This window comes from Calliphora vicina, chromosome 4 (genome assembly GCF_958450345.1).
Source record: "Calliphora vicina chromosome 4, idCalVici1.1, whole genome shotgun sequence".
Taxonomy (NCBI): Eukaryota; Metazoa; Arthropoda; class Insecta; order Diptera; family Calliphoridae; genus Calliphora; species Calliphora vicina.
Genome location: NC_088783.1, coordinates 28120691 through 28135530, shown reverse-complemented (window position 1 = coordinate 28135530; position 14840 = coordinate 28120691). Strand labels below are relative to the sequence as shown.

General features: G+C 30.1%; 1 protein-coding gene across 1 annotated transcript in view; it reads right to left on the bottom strand.

Annotated features, from left to right (window-relative positions):
• The window catches only part of CARPB (Carbonic anhydrase-related protein B), a 198245-nt gene that overhangs the window by 39250 nt on the left and 144155 nt on the right, over window positions 1-14840 (bottom strand). The window contains exon 2 of the mRNA XM_065509207.1: window positions 7216-7266. Coding sequence (XP_065365279.1) covers window positions 7216-7266 — 51 coding nt within the window. The remainder of the gene's footprint in view (window positions 1-7215; window positions 7267-14840) is intronic.

Genomic DNA, 14840 nt, shown 5'->3' with positions numbered 1-14840 from the left:
CCCGATCGGAAGATATCGATTTCAAAAGTTGGTTCTCTTACTATGAAATCTCCCATATATGTATATAAGTATAAATGAGTAATATTACTTACTGAATGCTCATTTCCCTTGCAGCAAATCCTCTTACATATTACTTATTTTTTTAAATTAAATGCTGATGACAAAACGAATTTTCATAAATTTGACGCTATAATTTTTGAATAATTAAACAAATTTGATAACTCTATATCAATGGTCGGCATAAAGAGGGCATGAAACATGGATTATAATAACATGTAGTGAATTTTATTTCTCAGTTGAAATCAGACTACATATTGACATTTTGGATTCTCTTTTGATAATTTTTATGAACTTCGCTGTCGTATTGTCGACCCATAGATGCTATGAGTACCGATCACAGCTCTAAACAAATGCTGACTTCGTGGAGTTTTTTCAGGCGGGAAAATATCTGCCTGAATGTTCTGATTTATTTAGATATTTTAAATTTGTTTATCACAAAAATTAATTTTGAATATAACATTCAAAAACAAATATAAACAATTAAATGTATTCACTAATATTTTTGCAAGCACCCCTTATTACTCTAATTAATATGTGCTAAACAAACATTTCATAAATACATACTCCACAAACAAAAACTGATTATATTTATTCCTGTGAAGTACATAAATACCTTCAAACGTTCAAATATATTCAACAATTTGTTGAACATGCTCCTAGGATCTAGAGTACTAGAGTACTAATGATAATGCAATGAAATCATTTGTAAACCAAACGAAAACAAACAACTGCAAAACAAAACTTCACTTGAGGAATTCAAAAATTATTATTACACTTTAACAGCATCAGGAAGAGAAGCTTAAATATCAAGGAAACCATAAATGATTTTCCTAAGACGTTCTCGTACTAATGCGGAAAATAGAAAATGCTCTAAAAAAAACAGGGGATGAGAGAAAATAAGGAAATTATTTAAAGTAATGTGGAAATAACAACACTACAAGGATGCCATAATAATGGAATGTATTGTTATAGTGCACAGTGGGGTCGATCGGAAAAAAGTGGTAGTAAAACTAAATCTTTTAAACTTCTGGTCCAAAGAGCATACACTTTCAGCAAATGAGCTTTGTGAACACCCTGTTAGAATATAAGGTGAGATACAAGGCATCAAAGCCAACTAACTACCTCCGCATAGAAAATATTTGTACAGCTTGTAACATGTACAAATATGGACAGATTTCAATAAATGCATCTTTATTATAAAACAATTATGGAGTTTATTGGAAATAGGAGGATATTTTTTTATTAACGAACATACTTACAAAAAGAACAAAATAAAGTCTAGTAAAAACCGAAAATATTTAAAAATTTTAGCCTCAATATATTTTAAACAATAACAGGGAAATAAACACTTTAAAATTTAGATTTTACATTATACTTCGGTCCATAGACCGAAAATCCTAAATCTTTTACAGATTTACCCGCTGGGCTTTTCTGAAGGTTCTCTGAAAATTTCGCCGGTTTTGAGTTATATAGATGGAATAGCGATATAATGTACAATTTAGATTTTACATTATACCTCGGTCCACATACCGAAAATCCAAAATCTGATTTACCCCCTGGACTATTCTGAGGAATTCAAATTTAATTTTCCTATGTCCACTTCTACTCTTTGCTCACACCTCTTTTTGCAATTATTGGGTATATGACTTAAAAGTGCGGGATTTACAATAGATGAACGCGGTTTTTGTTTTTAAAAATTTATATGTCATTCTGAAGCTTCTATCTGTCATTTAACAAAAAAGTTATTTTTGCTTCGAAAATTTCGAAGTTTTTTTACTTCCTTAATTTGAAAAAAAATTGGTGGCATTACTGCATGAAGTCTGTCGTCAAACTCAATAAGAGTTTGCACAATCATTGGGAGCTGCTCAAGGAGCAATTTCAAAACGTTTGCTAGCAGCAGGATTCATTCAGAAAAGCGAAAGGGGGTACTATACGAATTGAAGACATTGAAAGCCAATTTTTCATGTCAGGAAATAATTTTTGCACCATTAATTACTAGCGATGAAAAATGGATCCATTAAGATAACTCGAAGCGTAAATGTAAAACCCAGCCAAACAGCCGCATCCACACCAAACCAAGTATCCAAGACGCTAATGTAATGTTCTGTCATATCAATTATGAGCAGCTGAAAACTTGCCAGACCATCACAGAGAACCTGTACCGAATGCAACTGATTCGTTTGATGCGAGAATTGGCAGAAAAACACCAAGAATATGCGGCCAGAAATGAAACCCACTATTTGTTTCGATCGATGCAGAATGCTAAATCTGGGATACGCTTCACTTTGGCACACAGTATCAGATATTGTCTTGATTCTTTATTGGCCTCAATAGATGAACCGTTATTTTGGCTTCATGCATTAAACACATTGAAGACAGCAGGCTTCACTGCTGGCTGCAGTTGACGACAGCTTCAAAGTAAACAGCTGATTTATAATTTTAATAAAAAATAACCGTACAAAATTCCCAAGTAATTAAGATTTAAACATTTATTTTGAGTAAAAATATATATGTGGTAATAATTTATGCGCCTGTTATTAATTCATTTCAATATGGTTATCAGAAACTTCTCTTAATTAAGTAAAAAAATATATTTCTTAAGCACTAATTTGATTTATATTTTTTATTATATAAGCAACACTATTTCTGTTTTGCATTTGATAAAAATAGAAATTAGCCTAATTGGGCAGCAGCAGCAAAAGAAGTCGTGTCGCCGTGAAGTTGTGCTGTCGTCAAAAGAATAGTCTTCATATAAACGTGTGTATTTTATTTTTGACAGATTGAAGTCGGAACCCTGCTGTCTTCGATGTGTTTAATGCATAACGCAGAGAAAAAATATAGTTGTGCATGTTTACTGTAACAATTTCAATATTGTAAGAAGTTTTTTAACAATATTATAGTCACAGTAACTATATACATGATTGTGGTAACAAATTTATAGTTTATTTACGATTCACATCATTGTATCAACCATATATATGGTTACAATAAACAAGTATATGTTTGTGACAACCATATTTATGATGAATAATTTTATCATAATATGCTGTTCTCAGATTATGATATCCATAAGCCGAGAGCTACATAATATGGTAAGTCCTTCATCATATAAATGTTTGTCACAATCGTATACTTGTTTAATGTAACCATATATATGGTTGATACAATCATGTGAATCGTAAATTAACCATATTATGGTTACCACAATTATGTAAATAGTTACTGTAACTATAATATTGTTAAAAAACTTTATTGAAATGGTAACAGTAAAAATGCACAACTATATTTTTTCTCTGCGTGTAGGAACCCATATCTTTCCCGAAAGAGGGGAAAAAGTCAAAGGCAACAATGGCCAATACTTTGAATAAATTTATATCAAAAGTATTGTACAAATTTTTCAAAATAAAAGCTAAAAATTTCCACATCATTGAGTCATACACCCAATAGTTTAGAATAGTCAGATTTACTATCACTTTTTTTTGGATCAATCACACTGTGCAGTGCCACACTACTAAGCTACAGTCACACATACTACGTCTACTATTACTACCATTGCGACGACGATGACGACAGACTTGTATGTATGGCTGCATGTTATATGATGGTGTTGAGATGGAAAGAAAATGTTATGAATGAAAATATTACTAGGGAAATCCTAATGAGATTTAGAAGCTATACGAAGGCGTAGGATTATGCAGTTGTATTGTATAAAACGAACTAAGTACAACTACAACAACACACACACAGCTAGATATACATCTACCACGAATATTACCAAAGGATTGTGATGTTGACGGCAGTGCATATCTACACACATACACTAAAGTACGTACGTATATATGTATATAAAGCTGCATAAGTGTAAGTTTTGGCAGCAACAGCATCAGTAATGCCAATTATGCAGCTGGGTGTCATCCGTATTTTGTCATCAAATTTGAATGAAGCATGTATTTCTACGAATGTAGATGTATGTAGCTTTATATTTCTTGGTGTCTGTTGCTCTGCGTTTTCTTCTTCACTTCAGCTGTTTCTTTTTTTTTTGGCTGCCTTCAACAAAATTTTACGTATGCATTGAAAAACGTGCTGTTCCTTGCAGATGAGACTGTTATGGTATGTGACTGCTAACGCAGCATAAAATTGCCAGGAATTCTTTATTCCTCTTAGTTAAGGAACAACAAAAAAAATAAAAATAATAAAAACAAGAAGGTAATTTCAACTTGAGTCTCCATTGTTTAAGAAAAAGAATTGAACAAAAATTTTCTGTTTAAATTTCTATTTTCCAACTAAAGTTGCGAATATGTATGAATTCGCATGTAAAAAGTCACCGAGAATAGATGTGTTTAACATCAATTCTCTTCAACGTAGAATTTTTTGTTTTTTTCTTCTTTGATTTTTCAAATAAAACAAGTGTCGTTATCACGTTCCATCAAAAAAAGAAGAAAAAAAATATGAAAGCAAGAATAAAAGCGAATAAAACTTTAGAAAGAATAATGTGGCCAAGGAGAGATGAAAACTATAAGTTATGCTGATAAGGAAAAAGGCAACTGCTATGTACATGTTCTGTCTCTTAGAGAAACGCACAATGACAAAACAATTGCTAAAGTGCATTATAGTTAAATATGCTTAAAAACCATTAAATGCATATTTGCTTTTGCATTCTTTTGTTGTTTATGTCAAGGTGCTGTTGGTCTTAAAAGGGTTGTAAAATAATATTTAATTGTGGTTAAGTGTTAGATTTTTATAAAAAAAAAATTGCTCAGAAAATCGAGTTTAGAATTGCTTCTAAATTCAATTTGTTCAAGCTGATATTTGAACATAAATATTTATAAATCTATTAACTTCTATAATATGTTTCGAAATTTTCATTGAAATTGATGATGACTCTGGTATCTTCTTAAATTTGTCAAATAACATATATTGAAAAAATGAGTCAACCATCTCTGCTGTGAAATACTTTATAGAGCTCGAAACTTGAACAAATACTGACAGATTTCAATAGTATAGTACAGCTTTAGAAAAGTTTATTGATATTGGGTGTATGACATAAAAGTTTGGGATTTAAAACAGATGGTATTTTTAACAATACATAGCTATCAGTTTTTCTCACTTAGTTATTAGACATTATTGTGGAAATAACAAAGTTTAATTTTGCTTTGAAGATATTGAATTTTGAACAAACTTAGCGTTATATGCCGGAAGTTTTGCTTTACTTCTTTATTTTGGAAAAATGGTAGCTGAAGCACATCTATTGCTCACAAAAGCTTTTGGGGAATGTATTTTATCGGTTTCAACGAGCGACAGATGGTTTCTTCGGTTCAGAAGTGGTGATTTTGACACAAAAGACTAAGACAGACCAGCAAAAAAAGTTTGAAGACCAAGAATTGGAGTTATTAGACCATGAAGATTGTTATCAACCAGAGCTTGCAGAATCATTGTGAGCTATTGAATCTGCAAACAGCTACTTAAAATGCTAGCAGAACGATTCATTCAAAAGCACTGCCATACGAATTGAAGCTGAGAGACCTTGACAGAGGATTTTGTATATCAGAAATACTCCTTTAACGCTATAAACGATAATAGTTCTTGCACCGAATCATTACTAGCGATGAAAAATGGACCCGAATCGAAACCAAAGCCAAATATCTATGACACTAAGGTAATGCTCTGTATTTGGTGGGACCAAAAGGGTCACAAGACCGTCACAGGCAGCCTCTACCAAACTCTGCAACTGATTCGTTTCAAGCTAGCATTAGCCTTTAGCAACGCCCAGAATATGCTGCAGCCATGTGGCAGTAATAGTCTATCATGACAACGCTCGTGTTGAAATGAGTTTAGATAGAAGTGGTTAGGAAGTTTTTCCTCACCCAATTTATAATCTAGACTATGTCCCGTCCGTGTTTACTTTGGAACAGAGTATCCGATATTGACTTATTTCGTTCTTGGCCTCAAAAGATAAGCAGTTCTTTTGGCGTGGAATCCATATGTTGCCATAACGATGGGAAAAGGTCATAGGTAGCAATGACCAATACTTTGAATAAATTTATATTGCTGAAATGTTTTAAATAAAAGCTAAAAATTAAAAAAAAATCCGAATTTTATAAGTCATATACAGAATAAAATTATGAATAAAATTAAGGTAAAAACGAACATTTTAAAATTGTACTATAAATCAAATGTATGTTAAGGTATAAGAAATAAACAAGATTTGTTTTCCTATTTTTTAAGGATATTTTGGACATCATTTGAACATGAAAAATTAAAACATATAAATGTCCTGAAAATTAAAAATTTTGTAAGAAAATTTTGGTCACTATTGCTTGTAAATGGTTAACTATTTGTGCAGCATTACTTGAATCTCTCTTATATCAAACTAAACAACATTTATTCATTAAATAAAGTAGTAAATTAATGCTCATCAACCTTGACTACAAACTACAAAAATTAAACAAATAACCACTGAAAAAAACATACTTAAAATATTTGTTTTGTTTAAGTTTTATGTACACACAACTTATAACGTTGTTTAATTTTTTATATTTTCATTTTTTTCTGATCATTTCTGTATGTAACTGCATAAAGTTCACATTTAATTCATTGTTAGTACTATTATTCTTCTAGCTTTTATGCAAAAACAATGAATTAGAAAATGTTTACGGAAAAAAAAAATAAATTGTATGAAAATGGTATAAAAACGACATAAACAGACGCGGTCCATCAGACAGACAAATAAACAGACAAGCAGACAGACAGGCCAGACAGTTGGACACTTTCATTTGGCTTAACGTCACCTATTGTTGTTGTTGCTGTTGTTATTGTTGTGCACTCAGATAACAAGAAAAAAACTGCATATATAAAAAATTTATATTTATTCATAGCATTTTTTTCTACTGTATTTTAGTAGTTTGTAGCATATTTTTTCTTCATTTTAATACAGCATGACATTACTTTTTTACAATTTATTTTTGTCCGCTTAGTTTGCATAACTTTAGGCTGAATTTTAATTTTTTTTTATTTTAATATTTAACCCAAATTTGTATTCTTAGTTGACATTTAAATTTATATCTGTTTTTTTATTACAAAACATATTTCTAAGAGACTGTAGTTTTATAAATGCATTTGTTTGTTTGTTTTATTTATTTTTTTATTGAAATTTACCTGAGATACCATCATAGGTCCACCATTCTTCCCAGCTAACTGCATGAAGCACTGAAATTATAAAAGAGAAAAATAAATTCGTAAATAAAAACATATTCATATTTGAATACAAACGATTTTTTGCAAGAGGTGCTAAGATAAAAGTTGATAAATATGTGTTAACTAGCTAAAACCCGGTGTGCTTCGCTACCCGTACCGTAAAGATTTACAATATATTTAGTCTATCTAAAATTAGTTTCTGTTCATGTGAAAAACATGGATTTTCTAGATTTAGTCCGCAAACTTGCAAACACTGACGTTGGGCTTTATCAATTGTCATAGCAAATACTAAGCAAATAGGAAACTGTAATCGAATAAAATCAAATGGTATTTCCGAAGTTATAATTCCCAGTTATAAAGGTCGCTCCGATTAGATTGTTCATTAATTGCCTTACTGTAAGTCGAGTGCCATTTCAAATACGCAAACAATCATACAAACAAACAAACACACATTGACTTTTATATATATATATATAAAAGTCAATGTGTGTTTGTTTGTTTTGAAACCCTTATATATATATAAGGGTTTCAAATGTATACATACAAATTTTAGCATTTACTTAATATTTTTGGTAGTCCGCGCATTTCTGTACTAAATATTAATATTGATAGCTGCTATAGCTGTCCCTATATATAATTTTTCATCACATCTATGGGAGGTGCCACGCCCACTATTGCTATTTTGCCCATTTTTGGCCTAAATAAGTAGTTCATACAAAATTTTAACGCTTTACATACTACAATTATACAGATAGATATGAATTTTAGTATTTAGATTGTTTGGGAAGTGCCACGCCCACTATTTCAGTCCGCCCATTCTTGTCCTAAATATTAAAATTGATGGTAGAATATCCGTACAAAATGTATGGATTCTATCTCTTATTGTATCCCATATATTAGATTTTTTAAATAATCATCATATGGGAGGTGCCACGCCCTCTGTGGCTACTACTCCCATTTTTGCCGCAAATATTTAAACAAACAGTGGAATTGCTCATGCAAAATTTGAGGACTATAGCTATTATAGTTTCCTAAATATTTGATTTTAAAAATTAACTTTGTATGGGAGGTACCACGCCCACTTAAAATTTCAAAACAAAAAAGTAGCCTATAGCTCCTTCCAGACATACATAAATATACTGTAAAAATTTCAAGCAAATCGGTTCAGCCGTTTAGCCGTCTATAGATCCCAAACTAATAATAATAAACATACATACATACAGACACACATTCACTTTTATATATATATATAGATATATAGATAACTGAGGTCATTAAACTCTTATCCATCATATTCAAGTGAAACCTGTACCATAACTATTATTCTAATAAGATTTTATTAATGACTTGAATTTTTGAACAAAGTTTTATTAAATTTGCAACAGTAACCCAAATGTTGCGAGAATATAACTGTTTACTCCATATAAAAAATATCGTATGATTAATATTTGATAATTTTAACAAATATATTTATCATACGCATACATGGTCAATGCGAATTTGTCATATTGACCATGTATGCGTATGATTAATATATAAATTATATTTATCAACTAATAATCATACGCATACATGGTAGAATATAGAAAACTATTTTTATACCCTTCACCATGAGTGGCAAGGGTAGATATATAAATGTTTGTCATTCCGTTTGTAATTTCTACATTTTTCATTTGCGACCCCTCAAAGTATATATATTATGGATCCGTCTGTCCGTTGAAATCAACTTTCCGAAGCTCCCAAATAACTTACATACACAATTCATACATCAATATCTCCGAATTTCTTCCGGCTCGGTTGTTTTTTAAAATCGAGAAAATCGGTCCATAAATGATATTTCAAAGACCTTTGCTACAACGTATATAAGACCATAGGAAACTGGACCTACAACGGGTCAAAATCAGAAAAATTATTATTTTACCCGAATTTTTTTTTTACCAAAAATTTTTTTTTCAATAAATATTAAAAAAAAAAATTAAAAAACAATTTCGAAAAAACCAACCTAGAAAAAAATTTTTAAGTATAATTTGGTGAAGGGTATATAAGATTCGGCACAGCCGAATATAGCTCTCGTACTTGTTTTTCTTAAAAATTTGTTAATTTTCGTAGTTTTTTAATCTAGAAAATTATCAGAAAGTTAAAGATTTTTAATTGCATAAAAAAAATAATTTTTACATCCTTTTATATGAATCTTTCAATAAAATAATAATTTTTAAAATATTTGTATTTAAAAAAAATATTTTACCTAAAAAAATTAAATCAACAGCAGACATTATATCGCTGGCTTAACATGCAAAGGCTCTAAGTCCATATTTTAAAATTTTACAGGAGAGACAAAAAACCAGGGTTTAATATTCAGCACCAAAATAAATAGCCTCATGTAACGACTGAACTGAAAAAAGTTTAAGTCTTCAATTTCAACAATTTGCTTACTGAAAACAGTTGACTGTGCACACACATTACAACAGCAAGCAGCAATCGATTTTGTTTTTTTCCAGCAGCCAAACGAATCAGCAGCCGCCATGTTTCAGTTTTCAACTCTACCGAACTGATTACACGACTTCAGCAGCAAAAACATTTCTGTGTGTGCTGCTTACGCATTGTCAGTTTCGAGTTTTGTTTTTCGTACTACGCAGCGTAACAAAAACTGCTAGCTCGACTGAATAGTACGACTGGCTAGTTTGGCTGGTTGTATAAAATGTGTGTACAACAACACACACTTTATGAAGCTAGGTTGAATCGTATGATTTTTTGGTTTTTGTGTTTACATATCACAGAGGAAATTTAAATGTTATTATTGTTAATAGAAATAAATAGGAAATTCTTATATTTATTATATCTTAATTAAAAATACTAAAAAATAAATTTAATAAAATTATTAATTAATAAATTTAGAATAAAAAATTATTGATATTTTTTTATTATATTTTATATTGACTAACACAGTACAACATTTTTCAGTCCATTGCTTTGGGACTCAATTCTGACAATTGCACGTGAAAGTAGCCCCAAAAATAAGGACTTCTGTATCATTAGTTTTGTCAAGTTGGCTGCCATAATAATTTAATGGCCATACGAATTTTTTTCCTCAAGGTGGATTTTTATCACTTTTTCTATATTTTAGCACGGTTATATCTCGTATACCGTACGGAATATCTCTTTTGTGGCTGAAGCAAAGTTGTATATATTGAATAGTAGAAGAAAAGTACGGAACATACCTACCCGAAAAAGTTGCATCCAGTGCCTTAAAAATCGTAAAAATGAAAATTTTTACCAATTTTTCACCTTTTTTGCTCAATAACTGGATTACAAATCCAATTATGGACCGAACACCATGAAATTAGGTCGTGTGATTTGTGTTTATATGAAAGTTATTTATCATGAATTTTTCTTGTATACCATAATTTTTAACAGATTTATTCACTTTAAAGTGATTTTCGGAAGCGGGTCTTATATGGGAGCTATGAATAATTATGGACCGATCATAAACAAATTTGGTACATATAATTTTCTCGGCACAGGGACGAAGCCTGTTGATGTTGGCTGAAATCGGTTCATTATTTCACCTAGCCCCCATACAAATGTCCTCCCGAAATTGGACTTTATCGGTCATAAATGTTTAATTTATATATGTATCTACACAAAATTTCGCTCCAAATAAGTTTTATATATGCAAAATTCATGTCACCAAATTTTATTATGATCGGTCCATAATTATTCATAGCTCCCATATAAGACCCGCTTCCGAAAATCACTTTAAAGTGAATAAATCTGTTAAAAATTATGGTATTCAAGAAAAATTCATGATAAATAACTTTCATATAAACACAAATCACACGACCTAATTTCATGGTGTTCGGTCCATAATTGGATTTGTTATCCAGTTATTGAGCAAAAAAGGTGAAAAATTGGTAAAAATTTTCATTTTTGCGATTTTTAAGGCACTGGATGCAACTTTTTCGGGTAGGTATGTTCCGTACTTATCTTCTACTATTCAATATAACCGTGCTAAAATATAGAAAAAGTGATAAAAATCCACCTTGAGGAAAAAAATTCGTATGGCCATTAAATTATTATGGCAGCCAACTTGACAAAATAGCCCCTTATTTTTGGAGCTACTTTCACGTGCAATTGTCAGAATTGAGTCCCAAAGCAATGGACTGAAAAATGTTGTACTGTGTTAGTCAATATAAAATATAATAAAAAAATATCAATAATTTTTTTTATTCTAAATTTATTAATTAATAATTTTATTAAATTTATTTTTTAGTATTTTTAATTAAGATATAATAAATATAAGAATTTCCTATTTATTTCTATTAACAATAATAACATTTAAATTTCCTCTGTGATATGTAAACACAAAAACCAAAAAATCATACGATTCAACCTAGCTTCATAAAGTGTGTGTTGTTGTACACACATTTTATACAACCAGCCAAACTAGCCAGTCGTACTATTCAGTCGAGCTAGCAGTTTTTGTTACGCTGCGTAGTACGAAAAACAAAACTCGAAACTGACAATGCGTAAGCAGCACACACAGAAATGTTTTTGCTGCTGAAGTCGTGTAATCAGTTCGGTAGAGTTGAAAACTGAAACATGGCGGCTGCTGATTCGTTTGGCTGCTGAAAAAAAACAAAATCTATTGCTGCTTGCTGTTGTAATGTGTGTGCACAGTCAACTGTTTTCAGTAACCATGTGATCAAAAACTGAAACTAGTTACTTTTTTTTAAGCATGAGACTGTAAAAAGTCAACTATTCAGTAAAATGCGACTGCTTTTAGTAGTTCTTCGAAACCCTGCAAAAAACATTCAAACTTTTTTTGCGTAAATATTTTGGAATTCTGTAAACGCAATTTTTTTGTATTTTTCTTTGTTTTCGATGAGCGTAAAAGCAAAATGATAACATAAGTATTTGTCGATATAAAAGGTTTTTTGGACTTAGAGCTTTTTCTATTGCTTAGTTTGTATTTTTCTATGGACTTAGGTATTTTTCTTAGAACTTGTCTTTCATTTCTTTTTAGTTTTTATATCTGGATTACTAAGTCATTAAGATAGACAATATTTGTATCTAATGATAGAAATTTCAAAGTCCATTGCAACGATTTATATAAGGCTATAGTAACTTGGACCTACAATGGGTCAAAATCAGGAAAAATATATTTTTACCCGAATTTTTTTTTGCCATAAATTTTTTTTTTTAATTTTTAAAAATTTATAAAAATTTTAAAAACTTGGAATCACTTTATGAGTCCATTAATTTTGAAGACATTTCGATAAAATGTGGTATATACACTTTTTTTAGGCCCAAGGACGAAGCCTAGTTTTAATACTAGCTGAAATCGATCCATTATTTCCCTGAACTTTTTATAGGGACTTAGAGATTTTTCTTGTGATAAATTGGACTAAGCGCTTTTGCTCATCACTACAAAACAACAACAAAATGCGAGATAACTCCAATTTTTTTCTTTGTAATCAATGTCTTTTTAACTTATTATACATTACTGCATTAAAATCTCAATTTCTAAAAAAAGCGATATGGAAAATTATTAAAATTTTACTCCCGCATTATGCATTTTAAAGAATTTATTAGCTAAGAAAAACATAATTAGTATGATTTGATTCATTGATTTCAATTCATAACATTTTGTTTTCATTATTCTTTCGAAAATTTATCATTTTCGGTTACAAATTGAGGAAATATGCGCGAAATCGGCTACATTTTTGAAGATGTTACTGGATGTTTAATTATGTTTAATGATATCTTACGTTCAGATTTTATTGACTCATTTTGAATGATTGGTCAATATAGGGCCATTATGCACAAATATTTTAACTAAACCATTACTTAATGCTATTGTATTTCAGATGTTTCTAATTGTATTTCAGAAGTTTCTAATTGTATTTCAGAAAATTCCAATTATATTCCAGAAGTTTTCATTAGAATTTTCTGAAATACAATTGGAAAAATCTGAAATACAATTGGAAATTTCAGAAATTTAAATGGAATATTCTGAAATTCAATCAGAAAATTCTGAAATATAATTGTAAATTTCTGAAATAATTGGAAATGGTGTAGTCCGACATATGATCTTTGACTTCAAAACCCGGCCGATATAAGCCAAACAGTATGGTTTCACGATTACAATTGACCTTGACTGAAAGCCAAGCCCAACAACCATTGTATCATGAACATCACCACTCCAATTTAGGAAGATGCATTTGGTTGCCCGAAGTTTTTCCACTAGCACAAATATCAGACCTCTAACTAACGATCTTCTACCCGCTTTGGGTTTTAAACCAGGTCTCTAATTAACATCATCAATTATCCATATAGATTAACAACTACGATTTATATCCAGATATCTGACCTGTCTGTAAAACTAGCAACGTCAATGAAGAAGGAAGTAGCATTCGAAATATGTGAAACTAAAACAAATCTCAGTCGTACTCAAGTTTTCTCAACTAATAACATATGGTAAAATCATGTAAAACTAGTCCTAATATCGATACGAAATTAATTTATCAATTGAATTTAATAGTCTGCAATGACCTTCTTGAAACATTCATCATGTATATGAACCTACCACCAGTAGAAACTGCTACCTATCAACAATGTTATTAACATTTTTTATAAGTATGACAATATTAACTGCAAAGAAAGCTCTGGGTGATCATTACGGAAATAGAACATTCGAGTTTGTTCCGTTAGCTAATTCCTACAACTACTAGAAGATGACACTGTGTATATAAATATTAACAGTGAGTTGCTGAGCAGCTCTATTACAAGTTTTTTTTTTAAAGTAAGTGTATTGAAATTAGATGTTTAACTTTTAATAAATATAGGGTTGCTACAATTTTTAACCACTAATTGCATTTCTTTCCAATTAAAAGAATCCAGTTTATTTAAAGGAAATTAACCACCGCTTCTAAAAGGTAAAAACCTAATCATATTTAATACAGATTTAATTCTTTAAAGTAAGTTACGATTAAAGTAAACTGCAAAGTAGAAGTGTTTTTTTATCTTAAATGTCAGTGATTGCATTGATAAATAATTAAATAAATAAATTTGCATTTAGATTTAATTTGAATTAAACTCAAATGGTAATTTCTTGAAAACAGTTTTTATGCAAGTATAAGCAAATAGTTTTATAATCATAAATATAAAATTCGAATTAATACACAACAAAATTCTTAGAACAAATGAGTTATTTTAAACAAATTATGTGGTTAATTATTTCTTTAAAGATTTTTCATGTTCAAGGTAATTTAATTGAGTATTATAACAGCTTAAGTTTTCTTTTTAGCATTTTTCACATTTTTTACTAATTTATATTTTTGAAATAAATTAGCAAAAAAGAAAGATAAATTTTTTATCCTGTGGTGATGAGTTAATACCTCTAACGCAATTTTTCTTATTTTTTTTTATTTATACAGCTACTATTTCATTTAGCATTGCGTTCGCTTCGTATTTTTCGCTTTTCACTTTGTTGTCGGTGTACTTTCAACATTTTTCCACTCAAATAGTTGATTTAGGATTTGCAAGTGATTCAACTTAATTAATTGCTACTTTATTTAAAACGATTG